A 13,046-nucleotide genomic window follows, 5' to 3' on the forward strand; every position below is an offset into this window, starting at 1 on the left:
AAATAGTTTAAAGAGGTTGGTCATTAGTAACACCGAAAATCTTGTCCTAAGCATCACAGTCTGCTGAGCTGCTGACTTGCTTTTGAAAAATACGGTGACATCTACTGGTCATTAGACAGGACTACAAGCAGATTCTAGAATAATATCTGCTAAGTGCTGTTGAGTGGAATGTCCTCAATAATCATATAATTTTTAGAATTCAAGTGCCTAATTATAAATTATATAAACTGATGCAAGTGTTTTTAAGAGTATAAGTTGTATGTTCCTAAAATGGTTGTGTTTATTATTGTGTTATTTTAGTTTTTTTGTTGGTTTTGGACTGAGGGCATGGGGAATGACTTTTTTCTGTTTCCTGACAGTAAAACTTGGACAGTTTGAAGAAGGAACAATGCATTTTAAGTTTAAATTCATTCATTCTTGCAAATGTCACGGAGTGAGTCAAGATAGTTCAACTGAAAAATATCTGGCCTCTAAAAACTTGCTCAAAATATTACTCTAAATTCACCATGATAAACCTATTGACGAATGACTAAACCTATTCTCATTACTTCAATTTAATGATTTTATAATTAAAGACAGAAAAATAATAATATAATTATTCCAGCACAATCCAGGATCAACTATATTCAAATTTGTGGTATTTCGAGTTACTTTCTTTGTAGTTCGGTTTGAAGCCTACGAATCGTGACTCAGGGTTGTGCTTCCCCTTTTAACCCCTAATTCCTCTGCTGCGGTTTGATTGGTGGACTAGGCCGATGGGCGGGAACAAGGCGATAAATAGGAAGTGGAACTAAACTACAACAACATGTCATAGTTAACTACTGTACCTGAATTCCGTTAGGTTTCTTCTATTTGGACCCCTGGACGGTGTAAGAGTGGGTCATCGTTAGCTGGATCATCGAAAGCCAACATGGAACCAAAAATGCAGTATATGCGACAACGTCGAGGCAATGCTTTGATCTGGACACCACAAAATAGGTCTGTACAAATGAGCCGCATTGTTAGTAGTAAGGTACGCGGTGTCTGGTCTGAAATTAAATTAATTGTAGCATGTAAGGATATCAACCTCGTCTCCCTAACCCTTGTGACCAGGGTCTGGCGCTTGTTTTGGAAACGAACCCTGGAGGCTTGCGCATATTAAAGCGAAAAAGCGCGTGTTTGCTGTCCCTACTTAGAGTTGAATGTGAATATTTTATTCTTCTAGTTTTTGGTGATGCGTAGCACACAGAGATTTCCTGCAAAAACACTCCAGCAATTTCACATGACTGTAAATAGATTAGTGCTGTTGGTCGTTACCCTTTTTTTGTCTGCAGGCTTCTTTCACTACTATCAAATTAGAGTCAGTCGTGTTTTAGTGACTGGATCTAATTTCTCCTTTTGTCCATAGTAAAAAAATCACATTGCTACAGCTTTTCAAAAGACCATAGAGACGCATCATGATCATGTGACTGACTTCTTTGTTTTTCATTGTGGAGGCTAATTTATGCAACTGCACTCATCAGTTCATATTCTCAACCATGGACACTGTTGGGTGTACACCAGGAAACTTGCACAGCTGTATACAATAGAGTTATTTGAGTAGGTCAGCGAATCCACATTGACCGTGATTTAGTAGGTGCAGAATTGCATACAGTTATAATATTGTTAAATATGCTGTCATTTAATCATGTTAAATGTGTATGATGATGTATAAAGGCAGTTATACATGTAAAAATGCATAGCTTGCTAGAATATATAACACAAGTGCGAATACTTACAGAAAATCTTGTTTAATTTTATTAGAATTATTAGATTACATGCTGTCTTTGTACAACCCCAATTCCAAAAAAGTTAGGAAGATTGAATTGAAAACGTAAATAAAAACAAAATGCAATGATTTACATATCTCCTTAACCCATATTTCATTTACAATAGAACATAAACAACATATCAGATTTTGAAACTGAGACATTTTACCATTTTATAGAAAATATTAGCTCATGTTGAATTTGATTGCAGCAACACACCCCATAAAAGTTGGAACAAGGGTAACAAAAGGCCTGAAAAGTAATTAATTATGTAAGTACTAATTATGATAATTGGCAACATGGCGGTAACATGACTGGGTATAAAAGGAGCATTTCAGAGAGGCAGAGCCTCTGGAATGTAAAGATGGGCAGAGGTTTACCAATCTGAAACAAACTGCGTCTAAAAATCGTAAAACAACTTCAGAAAAATGTTTAACTTAAAATTGCGAAACTTTGAAGATCGCACCATCTGCAGTATACAATATCATCAAAAGATTCAGAGAATCAGGAGGATATCTGTAAGCAAGGGACAAGGCCGAAGGATAAAACTTGATGCTTGTGATCTTTGGTGATCTCTTAAATCAGGCATGATTCTCTACTGGACATCACTGCATGGGCTCAGGAACACTTCCAGAAATCGCTGCCTGTTAACACAGTTCACTGTGCAATCCACAAATGTAAGTTAAAATTGTATCATGCAAAGAAGAAGCCATATGTGAACACAATCCAGAAACACAGCCGTGTTCTCTGGGCCAAAGATCATTTAAAATGGTCTGAGGCAAAAGAAAAACTGTTCTTTGGTCAGATGAATCAAAATGTTTAATTATTTTTTGGAAACCATGGACGGCGTGTCCTGAAGACTAAAGAGGAGAGGGACCATCCAGCTTGTTGTCAGCAAACAGTTCAAAAGCCTGCATCTCTGATGGTGTGGGGGTGCATTAGTGCCTAGTGCCTGCAGCAGCTTAAACATCTGGAAAGGCACCATCAATGCTGAAAAGTACATAGAGGTTTTAGAGCAACATATGGTCCCATCCAGACAGTGTTTCAGCAAGACAATGTTAAACCTCATACTGCATCCATCACAACAGCATGGCTTCGCAGGAGAAGAGTCTGGGTGCTGAACTGGCCTGTCTGCAGTGCAGTCCTTTAACCAATAGAAAACATTGTTGCATCATAAAACAAAAAATCTCCCAACAAAGGCACAGGACTGTTGAGCAGGTAGAATCCTGCATCAGACAAGAATGGGACAACATTTCTCTCCTAAAACTCCAGCAACCAGCCTCATCACTTCCAAGACATTTATAGATATTTGTTAAATGAAGCAGGGATGCTACACAATGCTAAAGATTGCCCTATTTCAACTTTTTTTGAGATGTGTTGCTGCCATCAATTTCAAAATGAGCTATTATAGGCAACAAATGTACTGCAGCATTAAATGTCTTATGCAAACTTACCTAACTACAGTATTTCTAATATGTCTGGCAGATGTTAAACTCCAAACTGCCTTTTGCTTCTGTAATTTTGCTTTATTACAATGACTTATAGTCACTGTAAATGTATGTATGTTGACAGCACTCCTGGGTTGAAGAAAAGTATACCACTGAAGAAAATACCACACTTCCACTTTGATCTGTGGTTCTGCCTCACTTTGCAAAACTGGATATTGGACTTTGGAAGGCCTATTGCTATGGTAAGGAGACTTTGTACATGTTTTATTCATATCCCACACAGTTCTATATAATGCAAAAATAATAAAACTGTTATTACACCCCATTTCATTGAGTAACAAATACCAAAGATTGTGTATCTTATGTATTAGATCATCCTTCCTCTGGAGTGGTTTCCCCTGAATAAGCCCAGTGCTGGAGACTATTTCCACATGGCCTACAATGTTTTAACACCATTCCTAATGCTCAAGGTAAGTTTTAACCTAACAAAGCAATTGTAAAAGTGACCGACACAAAGAATATATTCAGTATCAGACCATAGTGTACAGTTATAGTCCATAAAGCACATCCCAAAAATGGCATTATGTGATCATGCAGCAGATTGAATTAGTCCAACTCTCATTGAACATATAATTTTTTAATGAAATACCTTTTTATACCATAAAAGCAGACCTGCCACAATACTGTCCAGAACAAATACAGGTTTATTTTAGTTCAATTAGGAATTTAATTGCTTTAGTTTAAAGTCTGTGTATTGTTTTGCTATTAATAGTTTGATTTACTTGCATGGGGTAATGAGGTAAAACAGATTGATGTCCGTAGTGTCTTTAGAGCACAGAGCAGTGAGACAGAAACTTGGATAGGAACGTGTCTTCAGAAAGTTCACCTTCAACAAAAGAAAATTAAATTCTGTTACCATCAGTGCTATTCAAAATGATGTCTAGGAAATAAAGTACAACGATGTTGCTGCATTTGACACTAATTAGTAAAGATGTAGCAAAACTGATTTAATTCTGCTCCTTTAAGCTGATTGAGCGCAGTCCCAGGGCACTGCCTCGCTCAGTGGTTTACCTCTGCATCATAACTTTTGTCATGGGGGCAAGCATCCACCTGGTGGGAGACTCCATCAACCACCGGCTCATTTTGAGTGGCTACCAGCTCCACCTGTCAGTCAGAGAAAACCCCATCATCAAAGACCTCAAACCTGCCTCTCTGGTAAGACATATGGTTTTCCTCCATGGTGAGGAGAAATTTGTCTTCTGTGGTAGTATTTTACCTGCTACCTTACTGGGCTAATAGTGGATATAAGTAACAGTACCTACCTATATGAGTTCTACAGAGGCTTGTATCAGTGTACTTCATTACCAGTCAAAATATCAGACAACAAAAATCTGGTTGTCTTGCTTGTTGTGACACACCAAAGGCAGTGCACTTGCTGAAACGAAACATTTTTTTTGTTGACCTAACTGACAATGGGCGACACAAAACATATTAGTACTGCCACAGTTGAATTGAGCAGCAAATCTGCTGTGTTGTGGTGAAACTTATTTTTCTGTCTCCTCCTTCATTGCTATTTTCTTCTGTCATCCTGATTCCCAGACCAAAAGTAAAGCACTGTGTGGCTGAAAACAAATTAAAGTTAACAGGACTGTAAAACCATATGGGTTAATTAATATAATACATTTTTCCAAATGATCTTCTTGCTTTTTGCATTGTAGCTGTTTACTCAACTTAAGCTTTATAATTTTGTCTCCTTTATATATAATCTTTTTGATGTTGTCCAGTATTGTCTGCCTTTGTTATTCTCCAATATTGAGTTATTATTGATTGATTGATTCTTTTGTGATACAATTTGGGCAACAATTTAATATCTGGTTTTAGCTTTCTGTTGCTTGCTGAGCAGAAGTTCACACACAGGTGCTGTAGTAAGAAAGTACACAAGGTTTTGTTTTCTTTACTGTGCATGTCTGAACTTCTCAGTGGTAGTCAGGCTTTGTTTTTTTTATACAAGGATGCACAGCTACTAGAAATAATCTTATAATCCAACCACACTGCCAATTCTTTACTTGTGCTGTGTCTTTGTTATGCAACTGCACATGTACTAAAAGCCCTGTTTTCTCTAGTAGCCACCAGGATATGTATCATCACGGTTTCTCTAAATTGCCCTAACCCATAACACAATGGGGCATTTCGGACGTTTGTGATGTTCAGGTTACTATTGAGCTTGACAATTATCAAGTTAGTTAACCCACGCGCACACACACACACATAAACACACACACACACATTCACACTACATGGAAGAGTATGGGGGGTTTTAGTCCCTGTAGGTTCCAATGATGTTCTGTGTAACATTTGGTGAAGTGCTGGCAGATTGTAACATACTCATGTCAATGAATAAAAAGCAGTTTATTGTGGAAGTGTAAGACATTTATTATAATGTGCATTTCAGTGGTACATACTAGATCACCCACATGTGCTCTAAAATCTACAGAACAGATTACAGATTCTAGTAAAAACTGTTTATTTATTTTTAGAAGTAAAAAAATGTCTCTGCATGTCCAGTGTTTGCCATTATAACATCTTTACATTTCATTAGAGATGTATCTCAATTTTAATGAAGATTTGGTGCCTCGGTAGTTCAGAATGAAAGAAGGGTGATGATGCAACTTTGTGATAACTTTGAAGGAAAAGGGCTACAAAAAGTGTCTAAAAAGTGATAATCCCTTATTTGCTGTTGCTGCCTGGCATATTACACTAATCTAATCATTTTCATACTAATCAAATTATTCAGTATCCCTACATTACCTGTGTAGAAACCATGCAGTATTTATGTGTCTCTACTCTTTTATTCACGTTTTTCCTCCAACTTGTGATCTGTATGTACATGTGATTTTTAAATGGCATTCAGCAATATAACTTTGTAACTTGAGCAGTAGGTGGCATTGCGGCATCAGGCAGAGACTACCGGACAAGGCTCCCTATGCAGAATAAAACCCTGTGTTGCTTTAGTACACCCGATAGTTTTGTAATGAGTTTCTATTAATAATTCAACCTTTACGTCCCTCCTTTCTTCACAGATTGATTCATTTGAGCTGCTATATTTTTATGATGAACAGCTGGGACACCTAATGTGGTATGTGTTTGTTATAAGTATTTGTGTTGTGCACGTACAACTTCCTGGGAAATGACTGCAATGTAGCAGAATGTAGGTTTGAACACACACTCTTACTGTTAAATCTGGCTTTAATTAATATTTTGGCTTTTGAGAATACATGAAAGCATGGGACTAATTAAACGACAAAAATAGAGAGAAGAACCTTAGCTAGTTCATAGTTTTCTGAAATCTGGTTATTTTCTATCTAAACACAAAACAGATGAACAAACTGAGCTCATCTTAAGATCCATTGTGATGGCTTACAACAGATGTATCAAGCTGAGAGTGCTAATTTGAAATTGCATCTTGCAACATACACAAACAGACTAAGAAATCTTGCCTGATAACTGGGTTTATTTGTGGCATTTGAAAGGACTTTAGAGGCAGTATGAAGAATAAGTATTTCCCTTTTATTTATACAGACATTTAGTGTTATGGAAGTTAGGTGGCTCAGTTAGCTGATAACTGTCTAGCATTATGACTTCACACCGGCATTGACAGATTTTGATGTTGTGTATGGGTATGGATTGTGTATTGCAAATATGGACACACAGACTGAGTTTGTAAGACACACATGTAAAATCCAGGAAGGTACATTTTTCAGTGGTTTCCTCTTACAAATTGGTGCTCTTGAAAATCCACGATAGTCACCACCTTCATGTAAAATTTAGATCTTTTTCTAAATCTATTTTCTACTGCCACCATACAGATGCTAAAACCATTGTTATATCTTCTTATCTTTAGTGTCTTATCAGTCTGCAACCTTGACTAGATTGTTCATCTGTTCTGTAAATCTTGATACTGTTAACAGCCGCAGACAGTCAATTGCACATGTGCAACATTTTAAGGTGGAATTAAGGAAATCAGTTTGAACAATATTTATAAGGGCCTTGGTTTTCAGGATGAAGAAGCATGTCACCCAGTGGAGCGGTGTGTCTGGCTGATGTGTTTTTAATAGTTTTGACAACTTTGGCGATGTGTGCCGTAGATGAATAAAATAATCCAGGCTGCAGGCTGACAACTAACCAAAGTAGAGATTCAGTGTTGGTGTTACTGTCAATATGGTGTTTGAGGACATAATGATTAGTTTAGAAAATGACAAACTGTCCTTTAAGATGCATACCATCAAACGTATTCTCTAACGTGTTTCCATATTCCATATTCCATATTCTTCACTTTCCCTCTTGTTTTCTCTTTCAATAGTCAGTTGTTCAATATGGCACCATTGTTATTTACATAAGTGAACAAAATTTAGAATTACACATGATATCACTATAGATCATCTATCTGTTTTATTTTACCTTTGCTTCATGAGTTTTACTTTTAATCTTGCAGAACAGATGTACTGTAAATTAAACGCTCACTTATAGTGATAACAATGTGCAAGCAAATGGCAACAACTATCAATCCACCTGGGAGTAAGTTTGAGGTATCATTTTATTCACGGTATTAATTGGTTTACTGAGGAATGACAGATTTTTATGAATAACAGACAATTGGGGAAGTAAGAGCTGGTGTCTGTTCCATGAAACTATTTAAATTTATTCTGGCTGTGTTAGCCTAACTTCCTGGATAAGTACATGGTTCTGTAAAGCCTGGGTTTTCCTATCTGGCTACGAGTCGAAGCCAAACTTAATGGTGGGGGGTGTTGTTGAAGCTTCTTGTAAACCAAATTTCTTGAACAGCACGGGCACCACTGCAGAGATATTCCCTTCTAAAAGTTTTTGAGTCCTTCTAACCTATCACAGAATTACAGTTAGTAGTAAGCATTCTTAGGTATTTTAACTTCATGATGAAAGCTTCCGGAAGCACTGACAAGAGCATGTCAAAGTATAGTTCATAGCAGATGGCGAAGGAGGGCTTGGCTAAGCAGAGTACATTGATTTTACTTCTTATGTGAGCACTAGCTTACATTACATTTTGTAGCTTTAATGTGAAGTTTAACTGACATTTTCCATTGTTTATGCAAGATATACACACATTGTATTTAAGTTTCGCATTCATCTTTTTTACATAGACATACTGTGTCTGTAGTGTAGTTTGTAAGAGTCTTTCTATTATTTTCTTTTAGGTACATTCCTTTCTTTGTAATTCTGTTCATCTACTTCACCGGCTGCTTCACCGAGGCTGAAGAACTGAAGAAGATTCCCCTCTCTGGTTGGCTGTTGCTGGGACCCAGCGCCTGCTACTATTGGTTAGTTGCCTTCTCACACTTTCAAATGTATAAAACTCTAACAGTGAAATGTGATTACTATCTTATTAAATTCTCATTGAGATGCCTCTTTATATTTTACATAAAAACTGGGTAATTATAATGGCAATGGTTTATCAAAATGTGTCTGAAATAATGAAGAGATGTATGCATTCATCTGAAAATGTTTCTTAGTATTTAAAATTCTTACACAAGGAAGCAATTTTTAAAAAAGATCTAATAAGATTCCTAAAAGGCTTCCACATATTTTATTACTGATAACTAACTATTTTTGGAGTGGTTGTTTAAATTGAAATTTTTAAAAAAAATGAATTTCTATCTGACTAACGATGATGTCTATCTGCATAAATTGTGAAACAAGCCTTTTCTTTTTTCTCTTATCAGATGATTCACAGTAAAAAAAACAAAACATCGTAAAAACATCTGTGCACCATTAGAAGTTTTAGTGCATTATTGGTTATTGACAAATTAATAAAAAAAAGTCTGACAGAACCAATTTAAATTACAATTTTAATGATTTAGTAAATTGTATATTAAACAAAAATGGTTACTCTGTATAGTAGAAAACAGCCTCTGATATTTAGACACATTTAAACAGACATTTACTTGCTAAGGGTTTAGTTTTGTTACTGACTAAAAGTTGGTGTTTCTGACATCTCCTGCATTTTCATATCCTGAAGGTACTTGGTCACTGAAGGACAAATCACTGAACTTTTCCTCCTTACCTTTTTGGCTATGGTTGCCATGGTGATACATCAGCGCCACAAAGGCCTCAGCCCAGACAGCAATGGCCTGTTCCTGTTCTGTAGTTTCAGCGTTACCGTGCTCTTGGTGGCCTTATGGGTGTGCTATCTGTGGAATGACACCATGCTTCGCAGCAAATACCCTGGGCTCATCTATGTACCAGAACCCTGGTCCTACTACACCTTACATATCAAGAAAAGCCCCTGACTTAAACATATCCTCCATGTGTCTTCCTCGGTCTTTGAAGAAAAAGCATTTGTTGATAAGACTGATAAGACACTAAAGATAAGAAGATATAACGATGGTTTTAGCATCTGTATGGTGGCAGTAGAAAATAGATTTAGAAAAAGATCTAAATTTTACATGAAGAAGTGAGTTACGTTCATCTGAACTGAATGACGCTGTTTTTCTTTTTCCTCAACAAAACAGTGAAGGCTGTGTAAGTGCACCAACCTCTGCTGACCTTATCCGCGCATTAAGAAAGGAAATTGTCCATTATGAATGCATATTCTTATATTGATACAGTCTTTAATAAGTTGTAATCGGGATCTTTGGTGTAACATGCACTTGCCAGATTAAAAAATGTTTTAAAACTCCTTGGATCTTGTGGCGTGAGTCCTATCATGTGCATGTGACATAAATCAGATTACTGTAACTCCTCAATATTGTCAACCTTCTCACTACTCATATAGTGAGTCACACATCTGGTTTAACAAGTTTTTTAAATTTGGCTTTTAGTTTTGCAATTAGTCTAAACCATGTTGGAGACAATCCATGTATTTTGTCTTAATCTAATTGTATGTGTACAGTGATTCCAGGTATTAACACAAAGTACACTTTCCACCTCTGGCTTGCTGTATTTCAGTCAGTTTGTGATCAACTAATAAAACAAAACATTTCACAAACATTTGTACTTGACTTATCTTATTTAACTCTGAGTGTGTATCATTGATCTTTAAACTTAAAATGATTGGAAATGTTGCTATTTATATACTCACAAATCATATTAGTTTACTATACAATTCGGTAGAATTATAGATTGGGTGACTGATAATTGGCCCCTTCCTTTTATTAGAGGGGAGGAGAGGAAAAGGACAATGCAGTGTGGTTGATCTGGTATCAGTGTTTCCACAGCAACACATATTAAATTACAGGTGGACTTTAAACATAGGTGGAGGAACAGGTGACGCAGGCTTCATAAAACCATTCTTCCTGGAAAGAAGCTAAGCAGCTGCACAAATGGTAAGTGCAAGAAATGTTTTTAATTAACTATTTTGTCATATTTTCTCTTTATCCAATAGCTATTCTTCGTGTACTTGCCTGCCTTGTAATGCCATACTGTCTTTACCTTGCAGGCTAAATTCTTCACACCGGTTCAAATCAATGGTAAGCGTTTTCTACAGCACTGCATTTTTTTAAGGATAACTATTACTTTTTGCTTTTTGAAATGTCTTGTCTTTCATATATATTAAGTAGTAAATAAAGATCTATATGTCTTAGCACATCCAAGTGTGACCTTGTTCAGTCTTAAAGAATTGAGTGAATTTAGTGTCAAAGTTAAGCAAAGGATTGTGTGATACTCGAACAGCTGAAAATAGTACTTAATTATACAATGCAATAAACTGTACTGATGCAATACAATACTACCGCTTCTCTCACAGAGATCAAGGAGTGTTTCTCTTTGTACGACAAAAAGCGAAAAGGCAAGATTGATGCCAAAGACCTAATCACGGTTATGCGATGTCTGGGTACAAGTCCCACATTTGGTGAAATTGAAAGACACCTACAAGTTCACAAAATTGGTAAAGTACAACATACAGAAGTGTTTAAATGTTTAAATGTCAAGTATGGTTAATTTGTGTCCAAGGCATTTATTAGGCAATAAAAGGAATAACTGTCATCATATACATCATTACTTTATGATTATTCCACAAAGCAGCTAACTGTGTAACTGTTGTGCTACATCCTATGTTGGGTTAAGAAAAGACTGGTGAGCTGGACTTTTCCACATTCCTGACAATGATGCACAGACAGATGCAACAGGAAGACCCCAAGACAGAAATCCTGGAGGCTTTGAGAATGACGGACAAGCAGAAGAAAGGATACATACAGGCATCTGAGCTCCGGGCCAAGCTCACTATGTTAGGAGAGAAACTCACTGACAAAGAAGGTAACCCAAATGATCTCAGGTAGAAAAGCTGTGGAATGAGTGAACTATGACATTCAGTGAAATCTGCTTGGTTGCTCTGTTGATACTGCAAAAAAATGGTAGAAGTCTCTGTTTTGTAGAAAATGTAACGTGTTGAAAGAAGCAGCAAGGTGTGATGCGCTGTGTGGATTGACACCTGTCCATCATAGCTAGCATCACATTTTCCCATACTGACTCCAGCCCACTATAAGACCACCAGCTTCTGTCTCAATATTTCTGCCAGTAGTGGGTATCAAACGATAAACTAATAGGGATAAAACTGTAATTTCTAAGAAGTGTTAGCAATTTGTTTTCGTAATGAACCTATTCACATTAGAGAAGAGTAACTGAAATAACAAAAATCAATGTACTGGAGCTCCAACAGTTCCTCTCCAGTTGTTGTTCTCCTTTCATGAGTCCCATTTGCTGTGTCTTCCCATGGCACTGTGAAAAAACAGTCTACGGACTGCAGTAGCAAATGTGCACAACTGTGGTGAAAGTTGTTAAAATTGCTGCTGAAATACACCAATTTAAGGATTTATGAGCTTGACTTTAAAAAGAGGCAATTCATCACTGCTGTACTGAAGAGCAGGTTTCAGTGCAGCCGTGTTGAATGCCAATTAAAATGAACAGAGATAATGATTAAAATGAGTGAATATAAAATTACATTATTCAACTAGGTTGAATGTAATGTGAATATTTTTATTATGTAAAACCTTAACCCTCACCAGATTAAAAACCTTGTTGTGCTCTTAAATTCAGTAAGAACACCTGTACAAGCTGTGCTTGTTTGCATTTACCTTGGAAATTTGAATAACTGTAGGAGACAAATAAGCTTTCAGGCACTTTATATCAGATTCACTTACAAAGCATGTTGTTCTGTGTTCTTTTCCCAGTGGATGACCTCTTCAAAGAGGCAAATGTCAAGCCAAACGGAATTATCAACCATGAAGAGTTCACTCAGATGGTGACGCTGCCACCCGTCGATTACTGATTTATTTTCAAATACAGCCACGATAGGGACCTGGCTTTACATGCACTGAGCTGCAGATTAGAGATAACATACTGTATTAAATCTGAATGTTGAGACATGTACTGGCAGACTACTGAGACATTTTTCTCTTTTTCCTAAAGGATTATTCCCTGATTATTTTACTAAATGCATAATGCTTGGTTAGGCCTATAAACACCAGCTTGTGACTGAACAGACTGTGAAGTGCTGCAATTATAGTATCTTATATATTACAATACTTAATATAATTTGACAAAATAAAATCTGTGTACACCAACAAATTAGTGTTAATTTAATGTCCATTTCGTTACGTGGATGCACTTCTGCTGTATAATGAATTCTTATTTCGTGATGTTGGTCTCCATATGGCACAGTCACCTTTCTAAATATTGGTAATAAACTACATTCTCTTCATAAGCTTTTGTGATGTGAAGTTTGAACATTTTCTGTTTATCCTGTTGAATAAAATTTTCATTAAAGCCTTCAGCAATATTTTCT

General features: G+C 36.5%; 2 protein-coding genes across 2 annotated transcripts; both read left to right on the forward strand.

Moving 5' to 3' along the window:
- Nucleotides 1-753: 753 nt before the first annotated feature.
- LOC137119141 (ceroid-lipofuscinosis neuronal protein 6 homolog) lies at nucleotides 754-10,253 on the forward strand. The gene is made up of 7 exons (XM_067495822.1): nucleotides 754-978; nucleotides 3,360-3,477; nucleotides 3,607-3,705; nucleotides 4,262-4,450; nucleotides 6,316-6,371; nucleotides 8,464-8,586; nucleotides 9,285-10,253. The coding sequence occupies exons 1-7, from the start codon at nucleotides 911-913 to the stop codon at nucleotides 9,553-9,555; spliced, it is 924 nt and encodes a 307-aa protein (XP_067351923.1). The 5' UTR covers nucleotides 754-910; the 3' UTR covers nucleotides 9,556-10,253.
- A 209-nt stretch (nucleotides 10,254-10,462) lies between these two features.
- On the forward strand, nucleotides 10,463-13,032 carry calml4a (calmodulin-like 4a). The gene is made up of 5 exons (XM_067495823.1): nucleotides 10,463-10,590; nucleotides 10,704-10,734; nucleotides 11,010-11,150; nucleotides 11,330-11,518; nucleotides 12,433-13,032. The coding sequence occupies exons 1-5, from the start codon at nucleotides 10,588-10,590 to the stop codon at nucleotides 12,528-12,530; spliced, it is 462 nt and encodes a 153-aa protein (XP_067351924.1). The 5' UTR covers nucleotides 10,463-10,587; the 3' UTR covers nucleotides 12,531-13,032.
- The last annotated feature ends 14 nt before the right edge of the window (nucleotides 13,033-13,046 follow it).

Source organism: Channa argus, chromosome 2 (assembly GCF_033026475.1).
Source record: "Channa argus isolate prfri chromosome 2, Channa argus male v1.0, whole genome shotgun sequence".
In the NCBI taxonomy this organism is placed as follows: Eukaryota; Metazoa; Chordata; class Actinopteri; order Anabantiformes; family Channidae; genus Channa; species Channa argus.

What these genes read in the sequence shown, in the direction of transcription:
- LOC137119141 (XM_067495822.1), top strand. Translation starts at nt 911, where the DNA reads ATGGAACCAAAAATGCAGTATATGCGACAACGTCGAGGCAATGCTTTG. An exon ending in ATCTGGACACCACAAAATAG is followed by an intron (nt 979 to 3,359) that starts GTCTGTACAAAT and finishes GTATGTTGACAG; the next exon opens with CACTCCTGGGTTGAAGAAAA. An exon ending in CACCATTCCTAATGCTCAAG is followed by an intron (nt 3,706 to 4,261) that starts GTAAGTTTTAAC and finishes TGCTCCTTTAAG; the next exon opens with CTGATTGAGCGCAGTCCCAG.
- calml4a (XM_067495823.1), top strand. An exon ending in CACACCGGTTCAAATCAATG is followed by an intron (nt 10,735 to 11,009) that starts GTAAGCGTTTTC and finishes CTTCTCTCACAG; the next exon opens with AGATCAAGGAGTGTTTCTCT. An exon ending in CCTACAAGTTCACAAAATTG is followed by an intron (nt 11,151 to 11,329) that starts GTAAAGTACAAC and finishes TGTTGGGTTAAG; the next exon opens with AAAAGACTGGTGAGCTGGAC.